Here is a 12,241-nt window from a genome sequence, read left to right on the forward strand (position 1 = left end):
GATAATAAAGTTAAATGAACGATTATTCGACTTCTACGACAAACATAAGTTATACTTACGATCAGTTTCGTGAGAATTCGGTCGTTGCAAGGCAACTAGTCTAAACAATCTCAGCCATTGCTCAGATTCAAATTTTTATATACTACGAGAAACATGAACTACTTAGGCAAATGGGCGAAGAACACCAGCAGGCATAATCCTGAAGTCGTGTGGTGAATGGAAGAAATCGCATCACCGAAATTGTAACTTCGATGATGAACGAATATAATTTTACATGATTGAAACATACTGCAAAAAATATCTGTGAAAACTCCAACGTAACAGAAAATGGAACTGGCTATCTCCGTAGTAAGTTCAGTTTCTTAACCTCGTAAAAAGTTCGATAAAGTACGCTGCTTTACAATTTAGGCTCGATTGATTTATTTTTTTTAATTAGCTGCTTTTTTGTGATTAATTGAAGTGAAAAATAAGTAATTATCTTGTTACCAATGTTAATTAATTCCCTCCAACGATTTTGCATTTAATCGCACAGCTTAAGATTATTATTGTGCGAACTCCGCAGGGTGTTCCAGTTCCCAGAGAAGGTCGCACTGAAACTAGTTGCATTTTTCAGCCTTATGTTTACATCAAAATGGATTTGCAAATGCTGCCTGCTAGCCAATTGTTTGGTTAACTAGTGTATAGTCCTCCTCTCAGGAGGAGACACTCGACGTGTCTATCGTTGCTCTAGTAACGGTTCAGTTCATTACACTAATAGTCAAGTTTTGAAAAGATGTATTTAGTTGATGTCTGTGGTAAATGGCAAATTTTAGATTTACAAAAGCGAGGAAGAAATACTGCTTATGTCGAATGAAAATAAGACCAAAGCGAAAAAAAGAACATTTGGACTGATGTCCGTGGGGAACTAACATCTTCGAAATTTAACTACTTACTAGTTTATAATTAGCATAGCGTTTTGAAGAACCGGTCCGTTGCCAGAGCAAAGCTAATCACGTCAAGTGTCTTCCCCTGAGAAGAGGAACCTCTTTTGTACTGTATATGTTGAGAAGCGTCGCTTATTATAGGTTCAGTAAAGTACATAATTAATTCAAGTGAAGTAAGTCGTGTTTGTTTCTACAATACGTTAACTGCCTGAACAAAAAAAAAAAAAAAAAAAGGTTACACTGAGGTATTTAACCAATCATTAAATTTCGTTAATATTTAGCTCAAATCTTTTTATGTTTAGTTTTATCCTTTACGTTGTGCTTTGCTCATGTTAATAAAATTAATAATTTTCTTTAAATTCTTTAAAATTAAGTCAAATGCCAAACGTCACTCAAAACGAACTATGCACTGTCCAAAACTGCACCATTCTGACCCGAAGTGGCAGAGGTGAAATTCGTTCAACGGTTGCGCTGTTATAACGTCGTGGTAAAAAATGTAGGAGACTCCAGGAAAACTAGTACACGACCCTGACCCTGGTGTAGTTTTTAAGGCGTTAGCATAAATGCATAATGCGCCTATTGTCTCCACCACGACATGACCGTCCATCCGTCTGTCTGTACGCATATAACATCTAGACTTCCAGTGGGTAGATTTTCATAAAATTTTATATTTGGACCTTTCAAAAACATTTTGGAGCTGTTCCAAATTTTTCATTAAAACCAGTCCGGTTTTAATGAAAAATTTCTGTCCGTCCGCATGTAATAACTTGAGTCCTAATGGATGGATCTTTATAAATTTTCATATTTTGCTCTTTTAGAAAGATTTGTCCAGCCATGCCATATTTCATTAAAATCGGACAAAAGAAATCCAACAATTATTTTTTTGTCAGTCCGTGTAATAACACGACTCTCGGTGAATGTATTTTCATTCAATTTTATATTCGACTCTTTTGGAACGATTTGCCCAACATTCCCAAATTCCATTGAAATAGAGCCAGTAGAAATCCAAATCAGCAATTATTTCTAAAAGTAAATAGCTAATTATCTTGTTGCCAATTAACTAATAATATTATAAAATAACTATATTCGCTTCACTTCACATACCTCACAACATAATTCAGTCAACGTTTTGAATTACTTTACTGCTGGATTTTTTTTTATTTTACAAAAATAAAAAAAATATTTAATATGGCAAAGAAAGTACTGTTTGCTAACACACCTGAAATGTAATGCAATGAGCACATTTCAGCCTTATGTTTACATCAAAGTGGATTTGCAATTGCCCGTTCATTACTGCAATCAGCGCACTGAAAATGATACCTAGTGTATCTATAATTATATGGGTATCCATATAATTATGTGACATAATTTATGGGTAGGACTTCCCCATCGTAAAATTTAGACCCTTAGATTTTACGTTGTCCATCTCTCCCACAACGTTAAATTTCATAGGACCAATGACCAGCATATAAATTAGGAGCCTTTTCGCTGAACTCACCAACCAAGGTTCCGTATAGCTTACTGATGTTGAACTGTGTGAGTGGCCTATGGCCATTCGCAAAAGAGTTCTTCGATAACCTGTTCAATCAGCTTCGGATAAACTAGGGCCGTGTGATAGTTGTCCAACGCACCCATCACTTTCTTGATAATCAAACTCAAAAGAATCTTTGTTTCGTATAACAAGAAACTCCCAGTTTTCTAGGAATAACTATTTTGGAATTCGATCACTATCTAACAAGGTGATGATGATGCTCCCTTATCAAAACAAGAGTTCAATGCAACTGTTATCATCTTGGCAGTCAGATTACCTGCAACTAGTCGAATTGATTGAAAAGTTAATATGTTGATTATTCTATAGGTAGGTACTTTCTTGGGCTGCCACTGCAAACCCAATTTCATAATATACAGTACCTATACACTAATCAAAAGCTGGGAGGGAGAACATCCACTCTCGATGGAGGAGATAAAGCAGCAATTTCCGATACAGCAAGTACGGTGGTAAACATCGCCAAGAAAGCTATTAGAGTTCAAAAGATGCGACATGGTAGAAGTAGCAGATACTGAACCACTTCCCACGAAACTCTGACCCTGTGGGTAAGCGAGACGCAAGCTGTTGAGAGCTGCAGTTATCGCTGTTATCTGCTGTAATAAGAGCTTTTCGCATTGCACGTTGACGACAGGATTTAAGAAACAGTTATGAATGTGATACCTTTAAAGAGAAGACAACTATAAATAAAAAAAAAAAAATCAGTGGTAAAAATGGGCTGAATATAAATGGAATCTTATTGCAAACATTTTTTCATCTCGTATTAGTATAAAATATCAAACAGACAAAATTGGCCAAAAAACGAAGTTTGAGCAACATTAAATACGTTAAGTTATTCTTCATTTAAAACAGATATTAACTACGTTATTTTATCTTCCAGCACGGCCCATACCGGTAGATAAAATATCACAAGTTTATTAAACATATGGAATATTTGATTGGGAGGCTAGAAAACTCGTCGGTTCACACCCATTAAACCCAAAGTCCATGTGGTCACGGACCCGGGATGAAACATCCTATGCCCTTAACTCATTCCCTCTCGGTATACTTATTCCCGAGTGTAAAAGGCACAGCTCCGCCGCTTATTATATCATTACTATTATACGGTAATAATATAATAAGGATATATGTGTAAAAGATTTTTCAAATGTGCAACTTCAAACCAGATAAAAACATTCCAGCGAAGAAGAGTAATAAAAACAATGGAATTCACCGGAATGGGCACTGGTCACTCAATGAATCCGATATAAAACAGGATATCTTCATTCCACCGGAAAATAACGCATGCTACACGCGGTCATTTTTATTTATTTTTTTTTTTCCTTACGAAAAATATTTAGTTAATAGTAAGGTACATTAAAAATGCGGCGTTCTGATTAAAGGTAGACACACGTATTTGTCGTTTAAAAAGATTAATGACTAAAGGATATTTATTATTTTTCCATTTCCAAAATGATTCTCTACGCACAAGTGATTCGAATAACAAGCTAGTAGCTATTTACACCCCTGACACTTCCTCTAACACAATGAACAATCAATTCTCTAGGGACGTTAAACTGTCAAACGCGGGTTAGTCAAAGGAGCCGCCGCCACTGCGCTGTTGACGGTACACAAGACTGCCAGCTTTGTTCTTACCGACCGCTTTCTCCTAGTAGTGCCCTCTACCGGGAAAAGAAACCAAGATTTAATTGTATATCCATCAATCGAGGTGCGACCTTAGACCGAATTTAAACGAATACTATCGGCAATATCTCTAAAAGTAATTCTTAGCTTCAGATAGGAGTGGTGGCCAAACTAAATCTTTTTATATCGCTCATTTTTCATGCAGCATGAAATTCCCTCTCGCAGTCGGTTTTTTGCAGATTTATTTATTTTTTTGTAGATAAAAACTATTTATACCATAATTATTTAAAACGCAAAATATAATTTAAATTCGCCATATATATATGTTTTTTATTTATTTATAAAATCCATCTCCTCCACACCCTCCGTGCCTTAAATTTTGTGCTTCATGTTAAAAGAAACATGAATGGATGACTTCCACTAATTATTTAGGGGAACCTCGTTACTTCTTAGAAACAACTTTTTCTGTTTCCGGAGATCGCATCAGTGATCTCTGGAACAGAAGCTGGTGTTGCGGCCTAATAAAGAAACACGATCCTATCAGAACATCTTTGGGTTATTTTCGCCAAGTCAAATATGCCATACCATTGAATATGAAAAGAGTCATTCTTTTCAACAATAATGCTTCTCTTCATTCTAAGAAAAATAACTCCAAGGCCGCTTCTTTCGAGCGTGTGGCAAGTAACCTTGGTAGGGCACCAATGTTATGTCTCTCGAGTCGGGAAACATACGACGATCGCTATTAATTAACAAAATACACTGTGCGCTATGTTTAGTTAAAGAGAGGAAAAAAAAAAAACTTTATTCTGACATAGGGCTGGTGTCGAGGTTAGTCTAAAGAATCATTGTGGGAAACCAAGATTTCCAACGCATTTTTTGAAAAAGGGAATACAATCGTTTTTGGACAACACTGTCTAACTGCCAGGAAGAAGCAAGTGCGTCTCCCTCCCCTCTCAAGCATCATATCTGACTCTCCTGAAAAGTCGACAAGAACCTCCTACACGTGATTGTACACCTACGTGACGGCACAAGTGTGTGCCTGTGTAAAAAAATAGAAAAAATTCAAGGGGAAAGTCCCCTTCCGCGATATAGCCCAATATACAACGTAGCCCAATATAGACCCCAAGCGAGACACAACTCCGCTCCATCGGCGTTTTATCTTTTACTTCTGTATTCGAACTGAGAATTTGGAGTTTTTTAGTTTAGTTTGAAACATATTTTTTATTCAATTAAATACATGTACATTGATTTTGCTTGTGAATAGATTACTTTTTCTACGCGATGCCTTTGCGCAATTATACATTGTAATGTCTTGATCGCACAAGAGAAAAAAAAAGTTTGGTTTTTAACTCTCAGTAATACCATTTGATGTGGACCTCTTGCAATTAAAGCAAAAAAGGAAAAAAAAAAAAGGCGAAACGATAGGAACGTAAAATTTAATGAATAGGAGCTTTAAAATTAATTATAAGAAATAAAGGGCCTGACGTAGCCCAGTGGTCAGGAACGAGAGTACATAGCACGCGTTCCTTGAGTGGACCGGGGTTCAAGCCCGTGACTACTAAATACGATAAATATTTGTATTGACGATTTATTGTAAACTCTACTGACTTGATTGTCGTGCCAGAGTATAAACAGAAAATTTAAATTTTTAAAAATATTCGCCATCATGATATGAAAAAGTTTTCATTTCACGATACAAACTTCGAAACATTTAAATTTTCGTATATGTATTTATTCCCCACTATCTTGGAGGCATGGCTTTCGTAACGTAGTGGGCAATCCAAAACTGTCAATCTAATAGTTTTTATTTTATAAAGTTCACACTATTTGTATGAAAAAGGACTGTAGAAGAAACGTAACTGATCTAATTAAAAGTTATTTCACAAAAATCGCGACAGGTACACAAGAAAAAACAAACAAAAAAAAAAAAAAACTTTAAAAAAATTTACTTCAGGTTACTCTGAACACAATAACCAGTACAAATAGAAGTTTTTCTCAATTTGTTTTAATAAAACGTAATATAAGGGCAACTATTTTTAATAAATCTTATTACCTAATCCATTCGCCATTAGTCTTTCAAAATATTAATAAAAAAAGTATGAAAATTATTTGAATGGGAGAAATTAAAACTATATACAATATGAGGGGGGAGCTAATTTTTAATTTTTATACTTCAATAAAAATTATCTTTGAAAGAATACATACAGCTTAGACTAACACATAATTTTAACAAAAAAAAAGTGCATAAAACACATTTCACCTAAATTTTCCTCAAGTTTTGAGTTTCATTTTTGACAAAATCGAATTACAACGATTGCATTCCCAAACACACATGATGAGTATTCTTTGGAATTTTTTTTTTTTAACTGAAGCTATTATTGTTTATATTTTCTTTTTATATAAGTATTATTCATTTAGTAAAATATAATTTCATGAAAATTTAAATTTTTACAAGAATTCACTATTCGTTTATTAAAAAAAAAAAAAAAGAAAAATGAATAAATATTGTAAAGGAAGTACTTTTTAAATTTCAAAAATTATATTTTCCAGTCTAATCCAAAAACATTAAAATGTACTTACTGATCCTAAAATCTTAAAACCATTTTCTTAAATATAGGGGTTGTAGTATTCATTATGTCGGCAAAAATCCTTCAATCGTAACTTAGTCACGCGCGGCATTACGGAGAGCAACAGATGTAGCGATAAGGCGGAGGTTTAGTTACAACTCGGTCGGCTTCCTTTGAAGTCCACGCACGCAAACGCCAACCCACCTGCACGCTGAAAGCTCCAGAAATATCGCATGTACACATGCGGGGTCGCAACACAATACGGAATGTTAGTAATGCTAGTCTACCCAGGAGTTAGGAAGGAAAAGGCTCCAGACAGAGTGTCGGCAACTTAAGAGGTCTATGCGACGCCATGAGGTGGAAAGGATGGGAGTGAGGGATATTTCTTGTCATTAGGAAGAATGGCGGGATAGGGAGGAAAAAAATCCTGTACACTTACCGAAGTCATCACTAAGTTGTTGGCGCAGGTTAGGTCCGGTTTCGTTCGGTGTGTTGTGTCTTCGTCTGCTTGACAAACAGGGTTTGAATGGGCATTCAAGTAGCACTGCTCTGTTCCTTAAAACAAACCAAAAACGTTCCAATCAGATGACATATATTAATGGTAAAACTCTCAAACCAAATCAAAACTCTGAACTCTCCCTCATTACATATAAATTAATTTCTTGCGTGTCAGATTTCTATAGCTACAATTAAACCACTGTTAATTAAAAGATTATTCATATATAAACTACTGTGTAAGTTAACTAAACAGAAGTATTGTACCGTATAATTTTCACGACAAACACAAAAATGTGATTCGAAAACAAAATGTTGATATTCTTCTTAGACAATGATCTGTAAATATGATATATCCACTGTTCCAAGTACTCTTGAGTGATCCTTTAAGTGGAGTTTCCGCAAAACAGCGAAGGACATCTCACTGCCGGTATGCAAATCCCATGTCTCGAGATTTGCACCTCTCTGTAAATGCATGTAGTCTACGGTCAGTTTTGCAGGCAAAAGACCTCGAACTTTCTGGAGGATAACACTACTACCTTTTACTGAGCATCACTCAGCATCATGAAAAACAGTTAGTTTCGAGCAGCGCTCCTTTTTCATGTGACACAACCAGCCGATAACAAACAAGAGAAACTCGATGCCATTTTCCATTTGGGAAAGTAATAGATTTACCATTCCTAATAGTTTTAATCTATCCTTTAAAGTTTTCTAAATGCATTAAAGATCATTTGAGATACAGAGAAACCTCTCTGCCATCACTAACGCGATTTGAATTTAGAAATTGCGCCTAAGGAGTCGGAACCGCAATGCGGCAAACAACACAAGTACTAGAAATTTTGGGGAAAAAAAAAAAAAAAAAAAAACGCGTACAATCCATAAAAACTACATAACCTGTATGCAATTCATAAATACCCCCATTCTTTTAGCTTTACCAAACCATATCAATTCTTAAGATATTTATATGTACATCATTTTCAAAATACAATAAATGTTAAAAACTAGTATCCGCGTTAAAATCTCTCATATTCCACAGGCCATTACTAATCCAGTTCAAAAAACTACTTCAAGACTCATCATTAACTGTTCATACTTGAATAATTTTTAAAAATTTCCGCCACCCTAAAATATTCCTTTCCTAAAAGCAGTATGCTCATTCTAATCAATATTACAGAAAAACTGGTATATATATACACATAATAACAAAATTATACTACAGGCATAAATTATCAAATAAAAACTTTTAATAGATGAACTGACAATATCAAAATAAAGTAATCGAAACTGTGGTTTCGATTACTTTTTCCTGTGTATCTTATTTGCTGTGTGTATGAGATCCTGTACTACATCATCCTATAGCAAAAATTCCAAAGCATCTACTACCTGTTAATATGCTTTTCAGAAATAGACGGGTTTTTTTTTTATTTATTATTATTATATATATATATACTTTTTTTTTTTTTCCAAATTAGGCTTTTTACTCCAACCTTACCTTTGGTTTGGCACTAAGCATCTCTCCCAAACGACTATTTGCACACTACATAATATAAAAAATCACGACCCGAATGTTTATAGATACATACATACCTTGCTTACTCAGCTTTTTTCCCATAACAGCTATCTCAGTGAATTTTTCACGTTAAACCACATCCGGAATTTATATCCTACACAAACAACGGTTCTCAAACCCTCTATAAACATTCAGCTTATAAACAACTTTCTCACTTTCACGAAGAACACATAACACGATCTCAAAGCTCTGCTCTGCTACCAAACGCCACTGCTCCTTCACACTAGAACTACCATTGAGAAGGCGTGGCCTAACGATCCCCAGCGGTCCAATCGAATTTCAGCGAGACCTTACCACTATTTAATTAGGGGTGGCTGGCATACCAGTGATAGAACTGAATACTATACGTATGGACTTCGTTTCAAGGTGCGTATTCTAATAACGTTGGATGCAGTTGTATCATTACGGTTGAATACCCTAATACTTAAATCAAGATTACAATTAAACTAAAAATTTATGAAAATAAGAATCGCTTGTACAAAATAAAGAAAAGGAAATAATTATAGTTTAACCCCAACGTAGCAGTGCAAAGGAGGGTAACAGTGAGTTACATAGAGGCTAATTATTTGGCAAGACCACGTTACGGGACCGTGCCTCCACTACTACGACTGACAAAACTTTGAGACGGCGGCACTTCAAAGCTGCAATATCTTCCTAGCGGAGCCAGCTCAACTTGTCTCGACGCGGCGCCGTTTGATGTCTGGTCGACCACAGGCGTTCATATCTGCAAAAGGATGCCTACTACAGAGCGGCTCTTTTCTGAAGGGGAATTAAGGGGTGGAATACACCTTAAGGATACCTCTTTCGTAAGATACCCTGAGGTATCCTAAGAAAAAGTATCTCTGCGAAAGATAACACGATAAGGTTACTTTATCAACTTCTAGGAGAAATATAGTAAATAATACAATATACAACACGCGCACATTAGATGTTTTTCGTTTTTCGATTTTGCTGAGAAGAAACCAAAATTCGATTTAATTATTTTTGCAGTTTTATTCAGTTGACATATTACGCTATGAAAAAAAATTAATATAATAATTTTTTGATAGTTTTATTAGTTTAGGGAGCGTATGAAGGACACATTGACACCTGCCAAAAGCACCAAATCAGTCCTTACATTTTCTAAATGTACAGAAAGAAACATTGAAATAAGTCAATAACCACCAGCAGCGACATACCAAGGAAAATCGTATTTAAGCAACTATAAGAGATACATCAGAGTTGTAAAAAGGCCAAAAGATACAAAATTTAATGTTTATATAGAAATGCCAAAAAGTATTGTAAATAAATTAAACAGATTTTAGCTTTTTATTCAATCTATCAATGCTGACATAACAGAACTAACTCCGTTATCCCTGTTATGTTAGTATTGATATCATCCAGATATAGGAGATGAAAATTTTATTAGGATGATTACAGCACCTAGGGGCTCATATCTGGTGAGTATGAGCTTGGCAAGCCTAGGGTCCTAAGCTGGATATCATTAATCTTCTCTTTCTTGGTGATTCCTTTCTACCACTCTCTCTCTCTCTCTCTCTCTCTCTCTCTCTCTCTCAGGGTAACTTGGAAATTATTATTTTTTTGGCTGGTGCAGCATAAGCCTCAGGCTTCATTGCACCATATGGCTAATAATAATAACACTAGCAATGTCCAGAAAACCCATGAGGAAAAAATTAGGAAGTATACGAACCTGAGACATGAGGTCAAGGAGATGTGACATATGCAAGAAGTATCAACCATCCCGATCATCGTGTCAACCACCGGTATGGTACCAAAGACTCTACATAGCAACCTAGCAGCAATAGATCTCCCAGAGAACACCTACAAGGAACTTCAGAAAGTCGCAATCCTGAACACCTGTAGGATAGTCAGAGATTTCCTCGACCAACAGTAACACCAGACATTACAAACACCCTGTGTACTTGGAAACAGTACCGGTCACGGAGTGGAATCCCTCAATCAGGTAGAAATAATAATAATAGGTGCGATGGCCCGGTGGTTTAGACACTGGACTACCAGCCTGATGGACCCGGCTTCGAATCCCGCCTCGGTGGAAGCGAACGCGGCTCTATTATGCTGGGAGACCGATATAATAATATTATAAAATGATGATAAAAAAAAAAACATCGCGAAAGTTACCCCATTGGACTTACCTTCCCCAAGGTCGGAGTGACGGCTGAGACGGATAGACAGTGGCGCCATCTAGTTTCACTCGAGAGAACTATAAATAAAATAAACCATTGGACATAAGCCAAAGCTAAACAAGTCCACCATCCATAGATGGATGAATAATATTTCTCTGCATCGAGTATGGTGCAGGATAAATTCACTCGCGTCTCCCGAGCAAGACAGCGGAGCAAGTGGCACTGTCCCCGGTAAGACTACCACAAGAGAAGGGCAAGACCATCCAGCCTGACTAACTGGAAGTGCTTCCTGCACAACTGCACTAGTGACCACCCAGGAAGGAAGAAAACGCCAACGCATGAAGCAGAGCATTGAAATGAATACGTACATCACGCGAGCATACCATGAAGTAACCAGGCTAGAGACCGATATGACAATGTACAGGTCGCGACTACATACCAAGGAGTTGGAATGATACCCAAATATTCAGGTCACCGAACAGTGATTAGCAGACCAAATAAAGATCCTCGTCACAAAGAAACTAATAGCTCCTGCCATCTTGGAAAAAATCAAGCAGGATGTCAGCGATGAACTACAAAGCACAAAGAATATGGAACCAGCAGAGGAATAGCAAGAAGAAATACAACCCAGAGTAGCTGAAGTGGAAAGAGACGAAGTCATGAAATCCAGAACAGAAGACGAGTGGAAGAAGGCCCTAACAGAATTCGAAGGAATGGACCCCACAAGAGCCCACCTGAAAGCTAAGAAGAGGCCAAATAAAATCCTGTGGAGAGGAACAGGCCACCTCAATCGGCATATAATGCCACATTACCTTGACAACAATGATGTAACACTGGAGGCTATCCACACAGCCGTATACTGTGCTGCAATAGCAGCTACTAGGATTAATGGAGAAGAAACGAGAGACCAGCAGCAGAAGAACCGAAAACAGAAGGAACCGCCAGCTTGGGAAAGAAGACTTCAGCAGAAGATAGTAGAATTCAGAGTCAAGATAGGCCAGTTGACCCAGTACCAACAGGGTAATAGAAGTAACAAATTGATTGGAAAGGTGAAGAGCATCCTCAAGAGATACAGCGTCCACAGCAAACATGAGACCAGAAATCAGAGGATAGGAGAATATTTGTGCACACTGAAGCAGAACCTCCTCGCACTTAGCAAGAGACTACACCGATACAAAGAGAGCTCCCAGAGAAAAATAAACAACCGAATCTTCGATGAGGAGCAAAGAGCCTTCTACAGGAAACTGGGTGAAGAAGAGAAAGTAGGAAACGGACCACCCAAGAAGAAGACGATCGAGGAGTTCTGGGTAAATATCTGGAGCAGTGAAGTAAGACATAACAGCAGAGCACCCTGGATAGAAGTAGAACGGAAG

General features: G+C 36.8%; 1 protein-coding gene across 1 annotated transcript in view; it reads right to left on the reverse strand.

The window, feature by feature from the left end:
- Window positions 1–8,933, reverse strand: part of LOC150082904 (uncharacterized) — a 46,977-nt gene extending 38,044 nt beyond the window's left edge. Inside the window, exons 1-2 of the mRNA XM_090376905.1 lie at window positions 8,742–8,933; window positions 7,099–7,214 (exon numbers count right to left, since the gene is read on the reverse strand). Of these exons, the coding sequence (XP_090233031.1) occupies window positions 7,099–7,214; window positions 8,742–8,766 (141 nt within the window). The 5' untranslated portion in view covers window positions 8,767–8,933. The remainder of the gene's footprint in view (window positions 1–7,098; window positions 7,215–8,741) is intronic.
- Between the last annotated feature and the right edge of the window lie 3,308 nt (window positions 8,934–12,241).

Source organism: Mastigoproctus giganteus, chromosome 7 (genome assembly GCF_048544385.1).
Source record: "Mastigoproctus giganteus isolate SK-2022 chromosome 7, ASM4854438v1, whole genome shotgun sequence".
NCBI classification, from domain to species: Eukaryota; Metazoa; Arthropoda; class Arachnida; order Uropygi; family Thelyphonidae; genus Mastigoproctus; species Mastigoproctus giganteus.